Source organism: Xyrauchen texanus, chromosome 1, assembly GCF_025860055.1.
Source record: "Xyrauchen texanus isolate HMW12.3.18 chromosome 1, RBS_HiC_50CHRs, whole genome shotgun sequence".
Lineage (NCBI taxonomy): Eukaryota > Metazoa > Chordata > Actinopteri > Cypriniformes > Catostomidae > Xyrauchen > Xyrauchen texanus.
In genome coordinates this window covers 10,370,504-10,397,800 of record NC_068276.1, presented here as the reverse complement: position 1 = coordinate 10,397,800, position 27,297 = coordinate 10,370,504, and the positions used below count along the sequence as shown (strand labels likewise).

At 40.0% G+C, this 27,297-nt stretch overlaps 1 protein-coding gene across 1 annotated transcript in view; it reads right to left on the bottom strand.

Annotated features, from left to right (window-relative positions):
* Positions 1–27,297, bottom strand: part of minar1 (membrane integral NOTCH2 associated receptor 1) — a 53,975-nt gene that overhangs the window by 15,763 nt on the left and 10,915 nt on the right. The window contains exon 3 of the mRNA XM_052129532.1: positions 659–913. Within this exon, the coding sequence (XP_051985492.1) occupies positions 659–913 (255 nt within the window). The remainder of the gene's footprint in view (positions 1–658; positions 914–27,297) is intronic.

The following is a 27,297-nucleotide window of genomic DNA, read 5'->3' as shown; positions in this document are numbered from 1 at the left end:
TTATCCTGAAGGGGTTTATTTTGCAATAATGACAGGTTGGATGTACATTATCTAAAATACCAAATAAATAAACGTTACCTCTCAAAAACATGGCTGAAAATATAATATTATATATGAGAAGAAAGATACCACAGATTACTATGAAAGACATTTGGCCATTATTATGAGATTGAACAATTAGAATCAAGTATTCCAGAGAGATGTGTGATAAAATGTCTACAGTATTTTATTATATTTTACAATTATTAATTTCCAGATTCGCAAAGCACTATACTCTGTTTAAAGGCATTAAAATTAAGCCTAGGATGTGTAGTAATTGTGTTCAGTCACTCACTAGCAATGAGTGATTTAAAATGGCTCATTAATTATTTTTTTTTCTCTACACAAGGTCACCTACTGTACTGATGATCTAAAGCCATGTTGCCTGTTATGTGGCACTGACAATGAAGCACTGATTGAATGAAAATTGAAAGGCTCCAGTTCCCATGTGTCTCAACCTTTGAAGCTAAGTCCAACTTGTCAGGGAGAAAACAACCTGCCACATACAGCACACACACCAAAGACTCAAAGACCAAGGAAGATCGACCAGATATGGGTCACATTGGCAAGGTTGCAATCAAAGATGAAAGCCCCTAGAGCCCCCTGGGTAAGTGCTCACCTGCAAGTCCAAAGGGCTGAGCTTGCTCTTGTCTCCTGAGTTGCGTTTGTACTCTTCTATGGTCCAGGAGGGCTGGGAACGCTTACCATCAGCAAGGCTGGTCAGGCGCAAATCTGTATAGAGAGGGCTGCCCTTCACATGAGATTTGACTGCAGGAGGGAAGTGATGTGGACTGAACACCTGCTCCACCAGGTAGGAGTCCTTGGGCAGCTTTGAGGAACGGTGGGCCTGGTGGGCATCATACTGTCGATCTGTCTGTAGGGGAGAAATGGGACAAAAGGTCAGTTCTTATCATATCAGCAGAAAAGATAATTGCGCTTGTAAGACTGATAACACTGAACACAGTAGCCAAAAAAAGATGATGAAATTGTAACAACAATAGACCTTATTCACACTAGCGCCATCTTTGATTTTTAAAAGGAATGACAACAAGGTTGTGAGGGATAGTCTTACAGTCTCATTAATGGGCTGTGCTGCTGTTTAAAGTGTTTTTGGATCATTCTGTGGACAAAACATTAATAAAATATCTTTCTAAGAACATTCAGTATACAATGAACTCCAGACAAAATGAACTGTGGAAAATCATATGTGCTCTAGGCACTTTATACAGCTTTATGCCATTCATGCCATGGAAGACATCGTAAGTCTGTCCCTCACAGCCTTGTGTTATTCCCATTAAAAATCAAAGATGCCGCTAGCATGAATAAGGTCAATTGCTGGTGAATCTGTACTAGTCTTTATCGAGTACAACCATATGTTCATTTTAAAACAATTCAAAATTGCAAGGTATTCATGTATCATTATTAATAATAATGTGTGTGGAGGTGGGCGGTGTGTGAAAAAAGCTCGGAGGATCATCAGAGACTCCAGCCACCCGAGTCATGGTCTGTTCTCACTGCTACCATCAGGCAGGCGGTATTGCAGCATCAGGACCCGCACCAGCCGACTACATGACAGCTTCTTCCCCCAAGCAGTCAGACTGTTGAACACTTGATCTATCAGGATCAATAATTAGCACTGCACTTTATTAATCTATATTCTCCTCAGTACAACTACTTATATATATATATATATATATATATATATATATATATATATATATATATATATATATATATATATTTCATATACTCTTACTTATTGTATATTGTGTATTCTATATTGTGTGTATTGTCTACTGTACATTGTATATAATTATTGTGTTGTGTAAGTATGTGTACATTTGATATGTAAATTGTGTTGTGCAAGTATGTTGTTTATTGTAATTGGTATATGTCTCGTCACTGTCATGACTGCTATGTTGCTCGGAACTGCACACAAGAATTTCACCTACTGTTGCACTTGTGTACATGGTAGTGTGACAATAAAGTGATTTGATTTGATTTTGATTTTGATACAGTGCAAAGGCAGAATGCAATAACTACACATTTTGTCATAACTGAATAAAATTGAATATGACTATGATCTGTCCTTTTTCTCAACTATGGTCAGATTTAAAGAAAACTGAGTGTGAAAATTTCAGTAACTACACAGTTTAGACTAAAACCAAAAACATTAAGACATATTTCTGTTTCAGTGTTGTCTTAGTTATAGCATTTTGCCTTTGTTGGGCAGATTAGGCAAGCACTAATACTACTGCAAATAGGTTTATGCGTTTACCCCTTAAGGCTGATTTATAATTCTGCGTCGAACCTAAAGCATAGGCCACGCATTGTTTTTGTGTTATTCAGGCAAGTAGTTATTAATTTTATGATTTATTTTTCATCACAGAACGTCAATGTGACATCCGAGGTTGTTACTAACTCTGTACTGTTTCTTCATTGGTTACTTCCTGTTTGAACTATATAAATACCATGTTTGTTTCCACTGTCACTTTGCGAAGTATTGCCAGCTTACCCTGCCTTACCAAGCGTTTTTCCATTGTCATTGCTGATTGTAAATTTGTTATGACCATTGCCTGTTTTCCTGGATTTACTGCTTTTTGGATACCCCTTTGTTTTGTTTGCCTTGTTGGCCTGTCTTTTTGGTTTATTGGATTATACCGCCTGCATAACGACTACCTCTATTTGCCTGCCGATTTGGATTTTTTGCTTGTGTTCTTATAAACTTCCAGCAAATGGATCCTAACACCGTCTCCACGGCCAGTTCATTACAGTAAAAAGTATGCCAAAATATTTATGTATAATTATTTAAGTGACTCAATAGCAAGCGTACAGTAATTTCCTCAATTGTTTCTTCCTGATTGCAGGCAACATGTATAATCAATAATATGTACATAAATTTCAACATGTTCACATACTTTGAACTCATTATTTATGCTACAATAATTTAATACTTTTCAATCCAGAAATTAAATAGCTTGCATTATTTTTGTTTATTCATGAAAAATATAGTTAGTATTTTGGCTGTGTACTCACAGAACGATGCAGACACACCAACACAGAACTATAAATGCAAACCAATGCATTGGCCACTACACAGAGCCAATGCTGTAGGTTCGACACAGAAGCATAAGTCAGACTTTAGTATTATACTGTACTTTGTTAAATAAGTTGCACCATTTGCACTACAGACATAAATGTTACCTCAAATCATGTGGCTTGTTGAGTAGAGGTGGACTATTACTTTTCTATATGACCAAAATTACGATTTTGTCTGGCAAATTCTACAATGGGTGTAAAAAAATGCTACCTAGGAACCACCCAGAACATCCTAGCCACCACTTAGCAATACTCTGGCAACCACCCATGACAACCTAGCATAGTGGATGTGATTTTTGCAAAGGCAAGCACCACTAAAGTAAAAATGTCAATTATAAACTATGCCTTTTTCTTCAGGCAATTCAGAGTTATTTTGGTAGTTTTACTCTCAAGCAGTACAAATATCAGAGGGTGAACACCAGTGGGGACAACAAAGGCAGGTGTAAGCACACAGTATCAGCTAAAAGTCGCAGGACTCGCAAAAGTAATGCTGGCACTGCATGAGTCTAACAACCAATAGACATGGTGCAAATTCAAAATTTAGTGTTGTGCTTGCAGGAATGAGTTTGGTCTTGTTTGCAGAGCAAAAAACATCTGTTTATGTCAGTCCTTTGTCAATTATGAAGAATAATGTTTGTTTTTAATATCTTTGAGTCAGGAGCTTATTCCTGCCTTGAGGGATCCCAAAGTGCTGCAGCGTACATTTTGAAATGATTATGATCTTGCAATATTTCTGAGCTAAGTTTATTAAATAAAGGCCTATTGGGTAATATAAAAGATTGTCCTAATTCTGTAAATCTTATATGTTTAGAGGGATGTGGCACAATTAGACTTGGGACCAAAACTGTGAACAATCTTTAAACCAAAAGATTTTTTATTTATTCAGAGTGTGATGTCCCATGGGTCTCTTGGGTCATTACATTTGACCTTTGCCCATGATATGTTTTTTTTTTAATTAATTCTTTTATGACAACATAAATTCAACATGGCTGATGAAAGTGGTGATTCACTTAGTAACTCTGCAATGCAATCATTGTCTTTTATTGCAAAAATACAACAGTTTGGGGGAAAAAAGATTGGGGGTGATTGTATACTTAATATAATCACTAAGTCTTTAGTGGCAACTGTGTATAATTTATGTTTTAGTACAGGAAATCTCTTCAAGTAATGTTTTCCTCTGACTTTATTTTAGTCATAAATTGGAATCTGCCATTCTGAAAATCCAGAGGTTCCCTCTTTTCATGGAGAATGGAGAATAAAGGCAGAAACATATTTCACACAAGTACGCAAATGCAGACGTGAGCGCTTGACCAACGCATGGCCAACACTTGGTACTGTTGTTCATACATTATGTGCGCACTGGCAGTTACAAACCTCAGACCACAAGGGGGCAATAGATTTTTTAGGTGTGACCATGAAATCGGTGCTGTGTCCGAAACCAGGAAAATGCTGCCTTCAGAGGCAGGCTGAAAATAAGGTGCTTCTCAAACTGTTCAGAGACCAGTTTCCTTAAGAGTTCCATTCATTCAAAACAGCTGTCAGTTAATCCATTAATTGATTTGGCAGCAAGTTACCTGCCTTAATTTTCGGATGCAGCCCGGATGTGGTAGATGAGTTGATAGTTGAGGAGTGGGGAGAGACACAGAGAAAACAATATGTTTGTTTGAGTGGACTGGGGACAAAAAGTCATAAATATTTTTTTAGAAAAGATTCAACTCAAATTGCTGCCTGAGTCTGCCAAGACAATTGCTGATTGAAAGACGAAAATTGCTCTAGTGTCCCTTGCATCAATGCTGAGAATGCAGCACGTACTTGCATTGGGTTATGAATTGAGCGCTGACACATTTTACAACGCAATGTGTGAAATCGTGCTTGCCTAGCAAAGGTGCATCTGCATTCACCTACATGGGTAGAGTATGTTTAGGCCTTAAGCCTATCAAGTTGTCCTACAAATTAATATTTACATCTTGGGTTTTTAAATCCATAAGGATACCTTTCTCAATGGTGATAGCGGCAGTGATGACAGGCGACATGTTAGATATACTATATCTAAATTTCACAGACCACATTTCAAAGACTGCAAGATCATGTAGATTTACACTCTACAATATCAGGAAGATAAGACCCTTCCTCTCTGTACATGCCACACAACTGCTCGTTCAGTCACTTGTCATAACTAGACTGGACTACAGTAACGCTCTCATTGCAGGCCTTCCTGCATGTGCAGTTAGACCTCTCCAAATGATCCAGAATGCCGCAGCACGTCTGGTCTTTAATGAACCTAAGAGAGCACATGTTACAACACTCTTTGTCTCTCTCCACTGGCTGCCGGTTCATGCACGTACTAAATTCAAGGCCCTGATGCTGGCATACAAAACAGTCACTGGGTCTGCTCCAGCATACCTAAAAACATTTATGCAGAGCTACGTTCCCAACAGAAGCCTGCGGTCGGCTAAGGAACGTTACCTTATCGTACCAAAACAAAGACGCACCAAAACACTTTCCCGGACTTTCAGTTTCATCATACCACGGTGGTGGAATTATTTACATTTCTTGTTGCACTTAAATCTGTTTTGTATACTATTCTGATGATAGTGAAACTTTGTAATATGGCACTTTTCGTACCACTGTCTCCTTAAGATGATTCGCTTATGTTTTCCTCTTTTGTAAGTCGCTTTGGATAAAAGCGACTTAAATGTAAATGTAAATACTGTAGATCTCGTGCTCTCCGCTTTTGAATTACGTGCATCACTTAAAGCATGATTGTGTCACTTAAGGCCAGCTAGAAGGCCTCAACTGGGACATATCCTAAAGCCACCAAGAACAAATAAATCTGATAAGCTGATGAATCAGACTTTAGATACCTATTCACTGCACTGTTGAGGGATTCTGGAAATGCTGAAGGCTTAACGGGGTGGAGCTCAGACTCACACACTGCTTCTGCTAACGAGCTCGGCTTCAGGCATGCAATTTGTTTAACAGCCATCATGCTTTGCTTGTAAGCATCAAGGAATAAATTCTGATTGGATAAACTCTTCATTTTTCCCTATTCATTTGTAAGATGAATAAGAAGTGGAAAGCGATTGAAAATACATAAGCAAAAAGGTGAATGAGAATGAAAGGATGAAAAAATATTTATGTATTCAGCATGATAGGCCAGCAGAGAAGGCTTTGCTGGCACTGAGAATGTGCCACTGTGTTTAGGTAATAATGGAAATGTATTATAATGTTACAAGGTTTTTTTTTTAATGTTATATACATATATATTTATTTTGGTGGAAAACTGAAAGAACTGCAGTTTCTGTTGTTTGTAGTTGAGTTGACAACAGCCTTTTAATGCAGTGAAATGCTCTCATCTCATTTTTTGTCAACAAAAACCTTGTGTCATGGGGTTACTTTAGATTTGTTTAGTAAATTGTAGCAGCCATACATACGTGAAATGCAAATGTGCAATTAAAGTGAATCTGGAGCACTTTAAATGTAATCAGTGCACATAGGCACACAGAACCGAACTTAGAGAACAAAGCAATTAAAGTGAATCTTGAGCACTTTAAATGTAATCAGCGCACATAAGCACACCAAACCGAACTTAGAGTACATCTGTCACTCAGGGCACTAAATAGAATTTGTGTATTGAGCACAGAAATGCTCAGAAACCACTGAAAATACATATGTAATACAATGACCTCATTTACATGTGTTTAAAAAAAAAACACTGCACCCCACAGACAAAACAGCTGTTCATAAGAGTGAAGCACAGACAGCAATGCGTCCAGACTATATATTACATTCAATCGCAGCCCTCATGGTTTGATAATTGCACTTTTGCAATTTTGATTTTATTTCTATTTATTATTCAGCCCTAAATGGAGTGACAGCAAACACAGAACATTAATGTAAAGCACGCTTATATCGATCAGAGTATGAGACAAAAGTATCATGTACTGTCTATCATTGTAACCCATTTGGAATTTTCAACTATTTCTATGCTGTTTTACCTGTTTCTTGCTTTTTCTCTGTTCCTTTCTGTTCCTTTCTCTAGCAAAAACAAACACGCCCACTCAACAGGCCACACACTTTTCTCTCTCTGCAAAATTGTAAAGTCTGCCTGGCCTGAACTTAGGTGAAAATTAAAAAAAGCCACAGGAGTGAGATAGGCAGGGAGTGTATTGTTGATCCACCCTCTGCTTCATGCCAGGAATGACTAATCAAAGAGCTATAGACTCCTGCAAATGAACCTCAGTGTATGCTGGACATTTGAAGGAAGGCCGACTGAGAGGACAACAAATTTTGTCTCTCTGGTATTTGTATGAGAAACCAGCAGCAGTGACATCATACGTAGATCAGGCTCAATGTCATACAGAATACTGTGTAAGATTATTTATATGCAGAAGAATTGAAACAACATATATCTGGATCTAGGAAAAAAACAGCCTTTCAGTTTGGAATGTTTCAACGTCGTAAATCACCGGCCTTCACAAGAACCCCCATCCAGTTAAAGCAGACTTTTCTTCTGTGCAAGGTTACCATCAGATTTGCACAAATCTAAGACATTTCATCTTAATATAGCCTTGCTAGATAATGCTGAATATCACTTTGAACTGTGGTAACATTTGTACCTGACAAATTAATTATTATAGACTGATGGAACTCTTTAAAATGTGTGTAGCGATGTGCAATCACCTTTAATTGATAAATATAATTTTAATTCTGTATGATTTATCTCATTCTATGAAGAATGGTAACTATTAGGTTAACTTGATAAAATGCAATGATGTGTAAAACCAATATGATTTTGTAACCAGAGATTTTCATGTTTTCTTACCTACACGAATAACATCCATAAAAACATGTCATGTTTAGTATGTAAACATTTGTTTGTGTATGAAGAAAAATCTGATGACAATGAATATCATGCCGCTTGTACCATTCTCAAGATAGAAAGCTCATGATTAAATATGCACTATTTTTGAGCGGGAAATTCTTAGGAGTCTGAAACAAAGGACCATAACTCAACTGTCGGAAAAGACAGCCATGTTGACCATGTAACTCTGAAAAGTCACTTCTGAATGGCCCAGGACACCTTTGGGGGATACAGCCAATCTCAGTTCAAATAGTTCCAAACAGTTCCAAACAGAAAGAAGTCTCTCTCTTGTCTCTTCAACTCGGTCTCTTCATCCTCTTGATCCTAGTCTTCATCTCCGCACTCTTCTTCGGCCTGCACGTGCTTCGTCTGGTCACTCTGCTGATGGCCAGGTCCTCCCATGTGAGATCCATGGGAACTCGAGAAGGAGTGAGAAGGACTTGCTTCACAGCTACCATCATTCATACAGACAATAAATGCAATCACACAGAAGTCAAAACATCAACCAAGAACCAAGGAAACACCACAAAGAACGCAAGAACATCTCCAATGTTGTGCTCAAAGTGCTGGTGTATTAATCAAGTAATTTGGGTAATCCGATTGCAAATCCATGTAGACTCCGAGGGATAAAATGGTTCTTAAGGTATTGTCAAAAAACTCTGTAAAGTTCATCTTCACTGTACTGATCAGTTATTTCACATTCTGTCATTTTTCACCAACCTGTCTCATGTATATATGTGTTAGATTAGATTTATGTTTAGAATAGTAATAAACTATGTCTGTGTTCAAAGCGACTTGACTGTGGTGTATGATAAATAATCTCATCCCTGTTTCTGAAAGATTTCGCTTCTAAGCTGTACCTAAAAGCATGTGATATTATTTTCAATATGCCATGAGAATAATATCACTCCAATAAGTGAATTAATCATAATTGATTAATTAACTGTTTTAGTTTTTTCCTTACAGTAGAAATTGTGAGCTGATACAGCTAGATGTTGTATTACGATTTCAATGGTGGAGGATCTATTAAGACAAATAATCTAGTTATTTGTTATTTATCTAATTTATAATGGTTGTCGAACACGACTAATTCCGTTATACATTTCATTACCTAATAAGGACAGCTTAATTTAGTTCATAGCTCACATATTTCAAGACCCTAAATTCCCTCCTAAATTTAGCATGCGTACAAATTACCCTACATATAATGATGGTAAAATGCATGTAAAATATGCATCTTAACTGATTGAGTCCACATCTATAAATTAAATATGTAATACCCTACAACTGTGATCCATTAAATACTCAAATTCTATTTAATATCATATGGATTCAGTAATTTGGTACTATCCTCAACTAAATATGCAAATAATAAGTTTAACCAATGTATTGTAGATCTAAGGCTGTGAATCGATTAACCAATCACACAATATTCTGTAATGGATCACACTTAATCATGGTACATTAAAACAAACATTAAAATATAATCATACATATATTTACTTTATATTTTGTCTCAAAGAACACTCAAGACATTGGTTAGTCCTCATTTATTTGAATTATTTAAATATGTACATAGTGAAATCTTTATTTATTTTTTTTTAAATATATTCAGGTAGAGTTTTTAAAATTTGAAACACTTTAATATAGTTATAAATATTTAATATAGGTCTATGTATAAATGCCATAAAATCAGTGGGTGATGAAAGGATCAAATGGACTGATTTATTTCAGATCCAGCTTTAATTTAAATTTTTTTTTAATCTTTAATTAACTGTCTGTCTAGTATTAAAAAGTGGTTATGTGAGAACATTTTGCTTCTCAATTCTGACAAAACAGAAACACTAATTATCGCCCCTGAAAGTAAAATCCCAAAGATAATACAACATATTGGCGACTTAGGCCTGTCTGTCCATCCGAGCCTCAGGAGCTTAGGTGTTGTCTTTGAGTCAGCTATGTCCTTGGAGCTTCATTCGAAACAATTAGTTAGAAACTGCTTTTTTCAATTGAGGAACATTTCAAAATTAAGATCATCTGTGACTAAAGGTGAGTTACAGATGATTATTCATGCATTCATCTCCTCCCGTTTAGACTATTGTAACAGTCTTTTTACGTGTTTGAGTAAGAAGGAGCTTCATCGCCTCCAGGTTGTTCAGAACTCTGCTGCAAGGCTTTTAACCCGCGTTAAGAGAAGAGAACACATCACACCTGTTTTAGCTTCACTTCACTGGTTACCAGTCCAGTATAGAATTCATTTTAAAATTCTAGTTCTTACTTTTAGAGCCTTGCATGGCCAAGTCCCTACCTACATCACTGACCTGATACAGCCGCACACTCCTACCCGGAGTCTCAGGTCTTTAGATCAGATGCTATTAGTTGTTCCCCATACCCATTTTAAAACTAGAGGGGACCAGTCATTCCAGGCAGTCGCTCCCAGGCTGTGGAATGCTTTGCCTCTTGTTTTACGTTGCTCGAACTCAGTTGATTCTTTTAAAAAACAACTGAAGACTTTGCTCTTCAAGCAGGCTTTGCGAGGGTTTTTTTTATGGTTGTTTGTAGTGTTTGTTGTTTGTATTTTGGGGAATGTATTTAACTTGTTTTTGTATTACATTTTACTGTGAAGCACTTTGTGATGTTTATCTGTGAAAAGTGCTATATAAATAAATTTTACTTACTTACTTTATTGTCAAGATAAACTTAAGAGTATATTGCCAATAATTGTGATGAGACAGGTGAGGATGAAGGATCTAAATGCAGCTTTATTCAACTGAAAAATAAACAAGCTACTCAGAATAAAAAGAAAAGAAAAACACAGGGAACCAAGCACAGAGCATAGAGCATAGACAATACATGCAAAGACTGACTAACTAACCAAGGGAAACAAGGGCTAAATACACAATGGAAAACATGGAACACCTGGGGGGAAAAAAAAATCAGGGAATGAGGAACACCTGGGGAAAAAATCAGGGAGAATCAATCATGAAATAAATCTACAAAGGACTACAAAACTAACACAGGAAACAGGAACCTAAACAATAATTTCTAGACAAAGACAGGGAATATATGACAGACCCCCCCACCCCTTTAAGGAGTGGATTCCAGATACTCCACAAAAGAAAAAAAATGAAAATTGTCCATGGAGTGTAGGGGAAAACAGGTGGTACAGTGGGGCGCAAGGGGAACAGAGGAAAAAGGCAAGGTCAGGGAGCAGATCAGGTGAGCGGACAGGAGACCAAGGAGACCAGAGCAGATCAGGCGGACGGCCAGGAGACCAAGGAGACCAGAGCAGATCAGGCAGGTGGCCAGGAGACCAAGGAGACCAGAGCAGATCAGGCGGGCGGCCAGGAGACCAAGGAGACCAGAGCAGATCAGGCGGATGGCCAGAAGACCAAGGCGACCAGAGCAGATCAGACGGGCGGCTAGGAGACCAGAGCAGATCAAGCGGACGGCCAGGAGACCAGAGCTGATCAGGCAGACGGCCAGGAGACCAAGGGGACCAGAGCAGATCAGGCGGACGGCCACGAGACCACCTCAAGGTGGGGACCAGGTCAGTAGGTCTGGGAGGTGGCCGCAGGGACAAGACAGGACCAGGAGGCCCGAAGGGCGGCCATAGGACATGGAATGGGTCAGCTGGCCTAGTAGGCGGTCGCAGGGCCGAGACTGGGTCAGGAGGCCTGGGAGACGGCCGTAGGGCCAAGGCAGGGTCAGGAGGCCTAGGAGGCGGTCGCAAGGCTGAGGCAGGGTCAAGAGGCCTGGGAGGTGGCTGTAAGGCCGAGGCAGGGTCACGAGGCCTGGAAGGCGGCCGCTGGGCCGAGACAAGGGACGGGGGCACTGGTAAGGCGGACAGAACCGCAGAAGGAGGAGTCTCTGGGGAAGCGGGTGGATCAACTGGTGTAATAGTCTCTGGGGGAGCGGGCAGAGCAGCTGGCGTAACAGTCTCTGGGGGAGCGGGCGGAGCCGTGGGAGGAATAGTCTCTGGGGGAGCGGGCGGAGCAATGGGAGGAATAGTCTCTGGGGGAGCGGGCGGAGCAACGGGAGGAATAGTCTCTGGGGGAGCGGGCGGAGCCACGAGAGGAATAGTCCCCGGGGAAACGGGCGGAGCTGTGGAAGACTCTGGGGGCAGAGCCGTGGAAGGCGGAGCCGTGGAAGAGAGTAAAGGCAGAAACTGGGGAACAGATGCCTTTCTTCTTTTCCTCCTCCTCCTGATGGCCGAAGTTGGCAACGCTGGCTCTGGGACGGACGAGGCTGGCAAAGCTGGCTCTCGGATGGACGAGACATCCAGCTCATTGGCCATGGCAGGCATGGGCTTGTTGGCCGTGGCAGGCGTGGAGGGATGAGCCATGGAAGGCTGGGGGGGCAACCGCTGTGGGAGGAGATTTAAAGCCCTCTTCCTCCACACCAGCAGTGAAAGGTGAGCCACTAACTTGCAGAGCCTCCTCCATGAACTCGAGGAGTGTCCAGTGACGAGTGTCCAATTTGCCAACTCTAAAAACTCATGAACCGTGATCCTCAACTGGACGGTCCCCTTGCTTAAGGAGGAGAATTCTGACAGCTGCTAGATCCATCTGAGGTCAGTCTTTCTGTGACAAGTCAGGTGAGGAAGGAGGATCTAAATGCAGCTTTATTCAACTGAAAAATAAACAAGCTACTCAGAATAAAAAGAAAAGAAAAACACAGGGAAACAAGCACAGAGCATAGACAATACATGCCAAGACTGACAAACTAACCACGGGAAACAAGGGCTAAATACACAAAGGAAAACATGGAACACCTGGGGAAACAATCAGGGAATGAGGAACACTTTGGGAAACAATCAGGGAGAATCGATCAATCATGAAATAAAACTACAAAGGACTACAAAACTAACACAGCAAACAGGAACCAATAATTTCAAAATAAAAGTCTACACAAAGACAGGGACTATATGACATTAATGCATTATGAGACACTATACATACAGATATACATCCAATTGAATGCTGAGGTTTAATTAGCTAAAATGTAAAATGTAAATCACCCTCCGGTGGGGACTTTGAAGGGAGAACAATAATGATTGTCATGCTGTAAGATCGTTTCAAACTGAATTTCCCCAAAAATTACTTAAATAGAGAGTTCTGAATTAGCCTTATTTTTGAGCCCCACACCTATTAGCCCTCCAAAGCTCTCACAGTAGATGGTAAAGTCTTTGAAGGGAATATGACATAAGGATCACTTCTGAATGGAACACATATGTCATTATATTAACAGTTCACACAAACCACTGCTCGCAAATTCTTTTCAACAACGTTTATTTTATGTAGAAAACATTAACTATGGTGTTACCATGCTTACACTACAGTAAAAGATAAATAGTTTATGAGGAAATGTTCATCATAGCATTTTTTTTTAAGTGATATAAAAAACTCTCTATGGAGAATCATGCAGGGTAGGCATATTGAGAACACTAGTGCACAAATGCTTGTGTATAATACAATTAAGGTAACTCTTTGTAATAACAGTACATGAATAATCATGAAGTAATACCTGAATTAATATTTTCTTCCACATAAATTAATGAACAGTTAAGAATGGTCTAATCAGGAACTAATGAAGAGCTAACATTAACTACAACATGAGTCTTCTGAATTCATGCATTAATAATGGTCAACTTAATTACATGTTAGTACATGTTTGATATTTAATGCATTAATTAACATTACGAAATAAACTAAATCAAACAGGCTTTATTAGAAAGAATATGAAGTACTTAATAATTGAATATGGCCATAATACAATTTTTTTTATAAATCTTCATCTGGATGAAGATCAAGGAAGATCATCACTGGATGATGCAGGATTTTTCTGTATAATTTACATGGATCATCATTATCGAATGTTGAACAAGTTAAAGGAATAGTTCTCCCATCATTTACTCACCCTCATGCCATTCCAGATGTTTATGACTTTGTTTTGTCTACAGAACACAAACAAAGATTTTTTTAAAATATCTCAGCTCTGTAGGTGCATACAATGCATAATGCAAGTGAATGGAGCATAAAATAATCTGTATGTCTCCAGTCGTTTAATCAATGACTTCTGAAGTGATGCAATCAGTTTTGGGTGAGAATAAACCAAAATGTAACCCATTTTTCACTGTACATCTTGCCACTGCAGTCTCTAGGCACAATGACAATTTCAAGCTCGATTACACTTTCTAGTGCTTGACGCATGCACAGAGTGCTAGATGGTGAAAGGAAGCATAATTGAGTTTGACATCATGATGGCCAAGGAAATATATTGTGAAAAAGGAGTTAGATTTTGTTCTGATCTAACGTTTTTCTCACTGAAAAACGTTTGGACAACTTAAGAAGTTGAGAATTAAACCAATGGAGTCGTATGGATTACTTTATGCTGCATTTATGCTGCATTTAGGTTCAAGGTTTCGGTCACCATTCATGTTCCAATTATCATCTGAATTTTGATTTTGAGTTCTGATGAAACACAACGTAACCATGAAAAATATTGAGAAATATATATATACGTCATGTAGTTTCCCACATCCCTGAGAGGGGGAAGCGACGTAACTAGCATGAAAGGAGACCACGCCAGCCGCAGCCTTTTCTCTGTATGTTTTCTCTCCACAGAGTATTAGATTTGGCTGGGGCCATCTAATGCTATTATATGCATCGGGGAAGGTGTTCTTTTCTTTTCCTATTCTTTCAGGAGGAAAAGACTCCGCGGAGACCAAATTCTGCCCAAAAGGGGAGGATGTGGCAATAGGACACATGGGCTCACCAGCGCACATGAAAGCGGTGCAGTGGTAGGTCCTGCCTCGAAGGGGAGGAGCTCTACAAACACAGCGACCGGGGACAGAGAGAGCTCTGCCAAAGGGAGACGCAGGTCTTCTGACAGGGAGACTGTACCATGGAAAATACATCACGGGGTTTGCGGAGTAATCGGCACCAGTCAAGCACCTATCCCAGTACAGAGCATATTAGTACCCATAGTGGGTCTGGCTGCGAACTCCTCCGCCCGAATTAGTGAGCCACAGGGCCGTGGAGGAAGGACATCCAGGATCTATGACTTTGTGAACTCAACTGGGTGTAAAAGCGCACGTTTTCTTATAGGACAAAACCGGCTTCGCAAATCTTGCGAAGGTATTGGGTGTTGCCCAGCCCGCTACTCTGCAGATGTCTAATAGAGAGGTGCCATTAGCCAGTGCCCACAAGGTTGCCACACTCCTTGTAGAGTGTGCTCGAACCCGCAAGGGGGCGGGCACGGCCTGGGTTTGGTAGGTCAATGTGATGGCGTCCACAATCCAGTAGGCAAGCATTTGTTTGGAGACAGCGTTCCCTTTCCGCTGTCTACCAAAGTAGACAAAGAGCTGCTCAGAGCATCTAAAGCTCTGAGCAGCTAAAGTAGATGCACAAAGCATGCACCAGACACCGCAACGATAAAACTGGATCTGCCTCCTCCCAGGGCAGCGCTTGCAGGCTCACCACCTGATCCTTAAAAGGGGTCGTGGGAACCTTGAGCACATAGCCTGAATCAGGGTCTCAGGATCACGTGAGAGTCTTCCAGGCTGAACTCCAGGCATGTTTCGCTTACAGAGAATGCTTGCAGGTCCCTGACCCTCTTGGTGGAAGTGAGCGCGGTCAGAAGGGCGGTCTTTGATGAGACGGCCTTTAACTCGACTGGCTCTAGAGGCTCGAACAGGGCTCTTTGAAGGACCAGCAGGACCACGGAAAGTTCCCATGAGGGAAAGAGGCGTGGCCTAGGAGGGTTCAGCCTCCTGGCGCCTCTAAGGAACCTGACAGTCAGGCCGTGCTTACCAAAGGAATTACATTCAACTGTGTCATGGTGCACTGCTATAGCAGCTACGCACACCTTCAGGTTAGAGGGGGGACAGCTGCCCCTCCAGCTTGTCCTGCAGGAAGGAAAGCACTGACCCGATTACACATCTCTGGGGGTCTTCGCTAAGGGAAGAACATCACTTACTGAACACACGCCACTTCAAGGAATACAGCTGCCTTGTAGAAGGAACCCTGGCCTAAGTGACCGTGTTTACCACTGCGGGTGGTAGACCACTTACGTCTTCCTCATCCCGTCCAGGGACCAGACATAGAGGTTCCAGAAGTCTGGGCGTGGGTGCCAGATGGTGCCCCGTCCCTGAGAAAGAAGATCCTTCCTCAGGGGAATTTGCCAGGGAGGTGCTGTCACGAGGAGCGTGAGATCCGAGAACAAAGACGGTTCTCGTGGTTCTCTCTTATCGGCAGGCCAATATGGTGCCACAAGGATGACTTGTTCCTCTTCTTCCCTGACCTTGCACAGGGAATTTGCACTTACCTTGCTCTGTATACCCAGCTTGGGGGGGGGGTAAGCGACTGAGGAGGAGGGCCTCTTGCTCGTGAGCCCCGAAAGAGACGTTAAGCTGGCCATGAGGTGAGCTGGCCTCATCTCGGAACTGAACGGGGAAAATGAGCGTGCTGGGGAATGGGAGGTCCGCTAGGATTTACCCGGTGAGACCGCACCCAAATTGCCTCCAGCACCAGCCGGGCCGTCCTTGTATGCGTAGGTTGAAGGCGCAGCATGGGGCGGCTGGAGGGGCTTTCCCCCGGAAGAAGGAAAGCTGCGACCGCAATGTTACCATGGTCATATTGAGAACATGAACCATCTACAAATGCTGCCTCAGTGTGATCGCTGCCCAGACACGTGAAGCAGCGCCCATGGCCATCGGAGGCGGAGAGATAACGAAGGCATCCAGGAATAACACAAAGACGGAAAGGCATCTTTATAAAGATGTTCACGTCATTGTGTTTGCTCTTAAAGAGGAAATATACTCTTTTAGCAGAAATATACTCTCTTAGTAGTGATGTCGAAGCGCCCAGGGGGCGTAATCTTTACTAGGCATGCAGATGGACTGGAATGCATCGCATATCCAACAGCATATGCTTCTACGAGGTGAATGGAATAGCAGCAGTATTCAGTTCGCTGATACACAACTGCTCGGCTCCGAAGAGAAAATCTGAATATATATATATATATATATATATATATATATATATATATATATATATATATATATATATATATATATATATATATATTATGTATTTTTTTCAAATGGAAAGGAGGAGGCGAGAACCGGCTTGACAATATAAATTACATTTAATTAAATAAATAGGCACACACACAAACACATACAGGGCAGCTGCCCATAAACGCTGTCACTCTATCGCACCAATATCCGCAGTCTGCCTTTATCCCTCTCGGAGGCTTGTTTAACCTAATACGGGACCGGGTGTGTAGAGTCACGACCCGGCCCCGCCCTCCGCCCTGTCACACACACATACACACATATATATATATATATATATTTATTTATTTAAAAAAAAATTGTTAAGAAAGAATAAGGACACCCTCCGATTTTATCAGGGACTAACAACGGTTCAAGAATCGAAAACTAAAACGGAAAACAAATGAAATATTTTGTTGAATGTGTTGGGCCTGATGTGCTCAGATAGGAGACAAAGGCAGACCTACACACATTCATAAAGCCTGTCTGAGGCTTGTAGGAACTCTCAAAGCCTGATAACACAAAAACTCCAACAAAATCAAACAAAGGGAGCATCCAGATGTGAAGAAAGAAGATTTATCTTCCTTCTTCAACCGAGTCAACTTCGCTGATTTCTCTGCCAACCCGCCGAGAATCAGCCACGTTACCTCCCGCCGACAGAGTGAGGAAATGGCCTCCCGTCATCACCCGAGATTCGAGGAACAGATTCGGAGTCAAGAGACAGATGAACACACATTCTACCCACGTCCCCACGCAACTCAATTAAGAGGTTTACGTTTGGGCAGAGATAGATTATTATAGTGTGTTATTCTTGTGTATCAAGGTTATTGCTTGTACAGTTTATGGACTGCAGAGTCCGCTCGTTGCTGCTAATAATACTCAAGGTAATACTGTAACTTAATGCTACCACAAATGAGATATACTGTGCTGTCGTACATCCATTTTTGGCAGATATTGTACAATGTATACAATTTTAAACTCCACTGTGAAGCATCAAGCTTGTCACATGATACTGGGGAGTCACATTACGGTTCACAGCTGACTTGTCTCACATGGATTTGGAGGACAGAGTGAAGGTAAATGATGAAGTCATGTTTCGCTTTTTTCTTCACTTTAAAACCCTCCTAATAGTTTTAAAATATGTATAAACTATAATACATGTTTTAATTAATTGTTTATATTGACATTTAATTCTTTATTATCAGGGGCTTTGAATTTCGCTCCCACTTGCAACTTTTCCGCCAAGGCATTACAGAATTGCTACTGGTGAGTACATTTGAAGTCTTTTTCAATTGAGAAGCTCCCAAAATTGTTTGCAAACACACGTAGACCATGATAAACACATGACTAATATGTTTATGATCTGTATTTATCATAGCTTGTTGTAGTTTCCGTAATGGCTCCTGCAGTTCACTGCTTATGTAATGTTATGGGCATATTGCACATGCGTGATCTAATGTTTTATCGTGTTCATTTTGATCAAATTCTATTGTGTGAGATATAGTCTATATTCTAAATCTAATATTAGGAATGGGTTGAAATAGAAAGTATAATGATATGTAATTAATCAGCAATATACTCTAAGGCAAAGGCAAAATGCTATAATATGAATATGTTTCTGATATTTTGCAGAGGGTCGTTGATGTTTGCCATTGCATTGTTGGAGAAGTGTAGGCAGCGGACGAGCAGAAGGAAGCGGTCCTTCAAAAAACGAAATCCCGAAAAATTGTGTCAGGGGCATGGGGTCTGTTCTTCAATTGTCATGAAGAGAGATTTTTTCACAATTCCCATTAAGAGCACTGCCAAGAATGTGTACATTTCATGAGCATTTGTTGGAACCCACTTTGCAATCTTCCCTTTCACTTCAGGTGGTGTTTCCTCCAGCAGTTCTGAGGCATAGCGGTTTGTTTCCTCAACAATTTCCTCAATTAGTTGCTCAGTAAGGAACATCTTAAAGCATTGAACTTCACTGGGGGATTCTGGATGGTTTTGCACACAGCTCGTCCAGTCATCAAAAGCAACCTCAGGTCCAGGTGGGTAAAAATAGCTGGTAGCACTCCAGCAGGAAGAACTTACCTACTCCACCTCCCTTGGTGTTTTGTGTGCAGGCGTAGGAGCAGTGGCTGAGGCATCTTCATCCTCACCATCAAGGCGGCTTGGCGGTTGGGGGGCATCTCCTCATCTGTGTCACTTCCCTCATTGTCAAAATCTCCCTCCTCCTCATTAGAATTAAAGAAAATATTTCTCTGATCTCCATATATTGTTGTCTTTTTGAAAGAAGACATCTTTTTCTGTGACAATTGTGTAAATAAAACTGTAAATAAATCTGATTAACTCAAGTTGTGTGTGTAAAATAGATGACAAGCTCTGATGCGGGGGAAAGGGAAGACTAGTTATAGTCAGGGTTGGGGAGTAACGAAATACAAGTAATGGGAATATGTATTTAAAATACAAAATATAAGTAACTGTATTCCACTACAGTTACATTTTAAGTCATTGGTATTTAGAATACAGTTACAGGTGAAACTCGAAAAATTAGAATATCGTGCAAAAGTTCATTAATTTCAGTAATTCAACTTAAAAGGTGAAACTAATATATTATATAGACTCATTACAAGCAAAGTAAGATATTTCAAGCCTTTATTTGATATAATTTTGATGATTATGGCTTACAGCTTATGAAAACCCCAAATTCAGAATCTCAGAAAATTAGAATATTACATGAAATCAATAAAAAAAAAAAAAAGGATTTTAAATACAGAAATGTCGGCCCTCTGAAAAGTATAATCATGCATATGTACTCACTACTTGGTTTGGGCCCCTTTTGCATTAATTACTGCCTCAATGCGGCGTGGCATGGATGCTATCAGCCTGTGGCACTGCTGAGGTGTTATAGAAGACCAAGATGCTTCAATAGCGGCCTTCAGCTCTTCTGCATTGTTTGGTCTCATGTCTCTCATCTTTCTCTTGGTTCAGGTCAGGCGAGTTTGCTGGCCAAGCACAGTAATACCATGGTCATTGAACCAGGTTTTGGTACTTTTGGCAGTGTGGGCAGGTGCCAAGTCCTGCTGGAAAATGAAGTCAGCATCTCCATAAAGCTTGTCTGCTGAAGGAATCATGAAGTGCTCTAAAATGTCCCGGTAGATGGCTGCGTTGACTCTGGACTTAATAAAGCACAGTGGACCAACACCAGCCGATGACATGGCTCCCCAAACCAACACAGACTGTGGAAACTTCACACTGGACTTCAAGCATCTTGGATTGTGTGCCTCTCCATTCTTCCTCCAGACTCTGGGACCTTGGTTTCCAAATGAGATGCAAAATTTGCTCTCATCAGAAAAGAGGACTTTGGACCACTGAGCAACAGACCAGTTCTTTTTTTCTTTAGCCAAGGTAAGGCGCTTCTGGCGTTGTTTGTTGTTCAGGAGCGGCTTGACAAGAGGAATACGACATTTGAGGCCTCAGTCCACTCCTTGTGAAGCTCCCCACACATTTGAATGGCCTTTTCCTGACAATCCTCTCCAGGCTACGGTCATCCCTGCTGCTTGTGCACCTTTTTCTTCCACACTTTTCCCTTCCACTTAACTTTCTATTAATGTGCTTTGATACAGCACTTTGAGAACATCCAACTTCTTTTGCATTTACCTTTCGAGGCTTTCCCTCCTTGTGGAGGGTGTCAATGATGGTTTTCTGCACAACTGTCAGGTCAGCAGTCTTCCCCATGATTGTGAATTCAACTGAACCAGACTGGGAGACCATTTAAAGGCTCAGGAACCCTTTGCAGGTGTTTAGCTGATTAGAGTGTGACACTTTGAGCCTACAATACTGAACCTTTTCACAATATTCTAATTTTCTGAGATTCTGAATTTGGGGTTTTCATAAGCTGTAAGCCATAATCATCAAAATTATATCAAATAAAGGCTTGAAATATCTTACTTTGCTTGTATTGAGTCTATATAATATGTTAGTTTCACCTTTTAAGTTGAATTACTGAAATTAATGAACGTTTGCACGATATTCTAATTTTTCGAGTTTCACCTGTACATTCAAAAAGTATTTTGATTGTTGATGAGATTCAATAGTCAAAACAAGTGAAAGAAATCTACCAGTGCGGAAGAAGTAATCCAAAGTATTTAGAATACGTTACTGGCCTTGAGTTATCTAACGAAATACATTACAAATTACATTTTACAGTATGTATTTTGCAATCTGTAGTGGAATACATTTCAAAAGTAACCCTCCCAACACTGGTGATAGGCTATGGTCATAGCCATGATTACATTTTTTCACTTTTTTAAATTGCAGTGCAGGTCTGTCTGATAATATATATACACAGATAAACAAATAAAAATAATTAACAACATAATATGCTGTAAATAAAATGTGAATAAAACATTGCTTTTGAAAATGTGATTGTTTTTCTCACTGCTGTCATAGACATGTGTGTGTAGATATATGCGTGAAACTTTTATTTGAATACAATAAACACATCCTGTGGTTGAAATCGTAAATGAAAAGCATTTTGCCAGTCACTCTCTCTATAGCAACGGCAGCTATACAGCAATGCGAAAGCAGGTTTGGTGAGTTTATCATCTAGTTTTGCTGCGTGTGGATCTGGACAGTAAACTTATATGGTCAGTATTATGTGTTTGCTTGAATGCATGAAACATAAAATAAACATTTCCTGTGATTGAAAAGACTGTTCGAGCAGCTGTTTTAGACATGTAAATTGCATTGCTTAGCAAGTCTCTCCGTAACAGCAGCAGCTAAACAGTGGGAAAGCAGATTTTAATAAAATAATTTGCCAGTTAATGAAGTTAGATCAAACCGTTATGATGGTACACACCAGGGACCACTCTGGAAGGATCAAACCAGTGTGATCGTACATGTGAAATGGTTAAAGCACCAATGACAATGGTGGACGGATTACAAGCATTTTCCACAAGAGCCACGCCTGCCATTTTGTGCACTCCTCCACTCCTCCTCTCCTCACTCAAACACACACACCTCTAACATCCTCTCATGTATTATAGGCTTATCTGTTACCTCATGTTACTGTTTAGTTTGTTGTTGGAAGTTGGAGGTTTATCAGCTGCATTGTATTGATTATTAATTTACATTACTGCATTAATAAACTTTGTTATACTTTAAAGAGAAGTGTTTTGGCATTGTTCTGCATGCACCTGTGCCAAGGGCTGGCAGGGTATATCAGACCTTGGATTCAAGCTGTCATTGTTCCCATTTTGTATGTTGATGTTCTCCAGATGTCGACTTTCCTAAGAGAACAATCCTGTATTGAGACTGCTATATTGTCTGGTTATTAGGCCCTGATTCCAGGGTGGTGCCCCGGCACTTATTAATATTCTATTAATTTTGATAATTGATAGTTATCTTTGATTATTGTTGATTTGATGGATTAATAAGCAAATGTTGATTCTAATCAATGTTCTATTAATTATAATAATCTTTGATAATTATTAATTATTGCTAATAACCAAAACCGGACCTGAACGAAGCCCCAACAATCGTAACCGAAAATGGGAACAAAGTAATTTTAATTTTTTATGGAGTGAGAACGTTATTTTTAAATGCTGGTAACCGGTTAATTTACCAAGTTACCAATGTGAAGGCTTTAAAGGCTAAATTATGCTGCTTTTTAAGATACCTTCTTTTGGCCAAATTGTAAGGCAGTGTCGTATTCTTTTATCCTTTTATTTGGCTGCGTAGCGCAGAGTAGCCCCACCCACTCTATGAAATCTCATTGGTCCAAAATCCAGCTTCTCATAACAGCACAAAAAAGATTACATGTACATCCTGATTGGCAGAGATTGGGCCACATTGCACAGTAGTTTTGCATTCAGTGTGGACATAGATTGCTTGTTGCTGGAATCTTACAGCATCATGTCCGGTTAGGACAGGTTGTCAGAAGGTAGCTGTTTACTGTATACAGGCAGAACATGGCAGCTCACTAGATTTTAGAACAGAGCTGATCACTCTTAATTTGGTGTTCTAAATACATCAGACTATTCAGGGTATACATTAGTATATACTTTGCCTGATGCAATTTTAAATTGAATGGGTACACACAGTCTTTATTTAAACCTCATTGCCAACAGCCTTCAAATTAAACAACTAAAAGCATTGCCTGTTTATACACAATGTGCTTTTACAGTAGCTCGGCCAGCACTGAAATGAGCTTATCGCTTGGCTGGTTGGCAATTTTGTCTGGGCTTGTGAGAGAGAGAGAGAGAGAGAGAGAGGGAGAGAAAGAGAAAGTTTACATTGCCCTTTATCAAGGGCACTTAGTGAGCTGTTGTGCTAAGAGCCTGTCTGGAAATGACTGTTCTCTCATGTCTTCCACTGACAGTTCAAATGCTTGCGGAGCAGTTTGGTTCATTGTGCTCTCTAATAAAGAAGTAATGCAAAAAGTCTAGGTTAACTTCTCTGTGTGAATTAAGAGTTTTATTGTATGCATCCTGTCCCTCACTTTTCTTTTCAAACGGCATAGATAGAAAAAACAAAACAAAAGAGGTCGCATACAATAAAACTTGAATAACACAAAGTGTTACCAAAACATTTACAGATGGTTGGTAAATGAGTGCTTTGCTGAAACCCTATATACAGCTCTGATTTTAAAAGATGGAAGTATGTTTTTAAATGTAAGCTAAAACATTCTTAAAAAAAGATAGCAAACACAACAAATCTCTGAAATAAAATTTTATAGTGTAACTTCTCAGTCGAATCAGGGCAGGCCAGTAAATAAGTGCAAAGTCAATTAACATATCATAACAATATGAAACAGAGTGAAAAAATGACAAATGAATATGCAAAATAACCAAACTATCCTCTCCGCAAAGTGTTTATACTTTGACATGAAATTTCAAGCACAGTGTCCTTCAATGTGACATACTGTACATCTAAACCTATATTTAACTACATTTCCTTATCTCAAATACTGTGATTATTACACTTCCAGTTTCCATGACATCATGTGAATTGTGTCCTTACCACTTTTTTGCCTTTGCCAATTTTGTCCCCACCACATTTTGAAATAGCTTTCGTAAATTAAGTGACTAATGCAGAAGAAACCTGTCCAGTTCTTGTGCAGGAGTTTCCTTCGTTCATGTGTTTTAAGACATCCAGTTCATGGGTTCATGCGTTTTAAGACAATCTATTCTTAATTTATTAAATTAACTTTACCATGAGACTGTGACGAGGAGGAGGGTGGAGCCGGGCCGTGAGTGTGCACGGCCAGCCCCCAATCGGGCTAATCAGCTGAGGAGAGGGATAAGGCCAAGCCAGATGCAGCAGTTCAGGAGAGAGAGACACACATACGGCAGCTGCAGAGACCAATCAGTTATTCTGGCTAAAATCATACTGATCCATGCATTTATCCAACATATTAACACCCTCCAAGTATACTGGCAGTGCTAGATGATGAAATTAAAACATTGAACTTGAAATTATCAAATTCATTATGTGAAATATTTATTGGAGAGCTTGAATTGGTCATCAAGAATGACTATTAAAACCGTAAAAGATTATTTACCATTATCTTCACATATCCTTATAAATATTATTCATGCCACTCGCCACTAGAGCCACTAGCATGGTCATGGGTTTGATTTCCAGGAAACGGACTGTTAAAATGTTTACTTTGCATGTACCGTGAGCAGGGTTGGGGAGTAATGAAATACAAATAACGGGAATACGCATTTAAAATACAAAATATAAGTAACTCTATTCCGCTACAGTTACAATTTAAATCATTGGGATTCAGAATAAAGTTACATTCAAAAAGTATATTGATTACTGAAGAGATTACTTTGCATTTTATTGTCATTTGTTTCATTTAATATTTTGTCCTTTCAGATGGAAAAATTTATACATATAAATGATGTGATCCAAAGTGCATTTGAACAGTGGTGAAACACATTCTTATGAAGTGTTATATTCATACGACCAGACAGAGAAGTAAGTTTGAAATAAGTCTGGAGCACAAGAAATAGAAATAAATCTTGTGTAAATGGTCAGCTTTACGCTAAGATAAAATATTATTTCTAGCCATTTTACATATATTTTTTCATCAACAAAATTCATGTTGCATCATAATTTATTTTTCTAGTAAGACCTTAGATATTAGGGCAAAAATCTTATTCTTGATAATAATTTGTATTGTTTTCCTGTAAAAATATCTAAAAATAATTTTTGATATAATTGATCAAAACATGATCAATTAGATTTATCTTGTTGTTGAAAGAACACTGCATAAGATATTTAGGTTTTTCAAAGAATGTATTTTTAACATGTATATTTTGTCTTACTGTACTGGCAGAATTTTAATAGTCAAAACAAGTGAAAAAAAAAATAATCTACCAGTGCTGATGAAGTAATCCAAAGTATTTAGAATAAATGACTGACCTTGAGTAATCTAATGAAATACATTACAATTAACATTTTACAGCATGTATTCTGAAAATCTGTAGTGGAATACGTTTCAAAGTAACCATCCCAACCCTGACTGTAAGTCACTTTGCATCTACCAAATTAATACAAATATTCAGATTATATTTCATAAGAAATGGCAACAAAATAACTGAATAAATAAATTAATTAAAAGACTTACACTTGATCAAGGATCAAATGGGATCTGTTGGAGAAGTACTGACTGGAAACTCCCTCTCATTAATGTGAATGAGTTTGATTACCTACCAGTTCCCTGTGTGACCATTTACTAGAATTAACTACAGCTTGGACCAGAAATGCATGGATTTTTGGCACTTATGGTTCCTCAAAAAGATCTGAAGAGACAGTACAGGAACTGGCAGTCCTCCAGTAGGGGAATAAGTTAAGAAGACAAAAGCGGGAGCGGGATCTTGTACAGGGTGTAATATAGGGTTTGCACTCAATGTTTCTGTGCACTAGTGGGCACTCTAGTTCATTCCCATGTATGTCGTGTTGATGTAACAGGGCAATCGTCTCAGCGTATCATTCATGATGAATAAAAGATCAAAATATAACATATTTACGACGAGTACTATCGTTGTCGAACTCATGATTTAGTGCGACGTGAAGCACTGGCTACTGAATACGGCAGATCTGATGAATGTAGTGAACTTATTCATCAAGACCCAGCGAAATGGCTGTGTTTATCGGTCATATAGATGCCTTTGATGTGTCAGCTTAACAGTGGGCTACCTACGTAGTAATGTTTGGACAATTTGTTTCTGCAGATGACATTGCAAATGTACTGAAGCAAGATATAATCACTTGCTTAAATGACTGGCGTCCTGTTGCTCTGACCCCCATCATCAGCAAATGCTTCGAGAGGTTAATCAGAGATTACATCTGCTCTGTTCTGCCCACTTCTTTGGACCCATTGCAGTTTGCCTACCGCAACAACCGCTCCACTGATGATGCCATTGCATCTACACTACACACTGCTCTCTCCCATCTGGAAAAAAGGAACACCTATGTGAGAATGCTGTTTGTAGACTACAGCTCAGCATTCAACACCATAGTGCCCTCCAAGCTTGATGAGAAACTCCGGGCTCTGGGCTTAAACAGCTCGCTGTGCAGCTGGATCCTGGATTTCCTGTCAGGCAGACGTCAGGTGGTTAGAATGGGCAGCAACACCTCCTTATCACTGACCCTCAACACTGGAGCCCCGCAGGGCTGTGTTCTCAGCCCACTCCTGTATTCCCTATACACACATGACTGTGTGGCAACACATAGCTCCAATACCATCATTAAGTTTGCTGACGATACGACGGTGGTAGGTCTGATCACTGACAATGATGAAAGAGCCTACAGAGAGGAGGTGCACACTCTAACACGCTGGTGTCAGGAGCACAACCTCTCCCTCAACGTCAATAAAACCAAGTAGCTTGTAGTGGACTTCAGGAAGAAAGACGGAGAACACAGCCCCATCACCATTAATGGAGCGTAGAGAGAGCCAGCAGTTTCAAGTTCCTCGGTGTCCACATTACTGAGGAACTCACATGGTCCGTCCACACTGAGGCCGTTGTGAAGAAGGCTCACCAGCGCCTCTTCTTCCTGAGACGGCTGAGGAAGTGAATGAACCAGCACATCCTCACATGGTTCTACACTAGTACTGTAGAGAGCATCCTGACTGGCTGCATCACCGCCTGGTACGGCAATAGCACCGCCCACAACTGCAAAGCCCTACAAAGGGAACGGCCAGAAATATCATCGGAGGTGAGCTTCCCTCCCTCCAGGA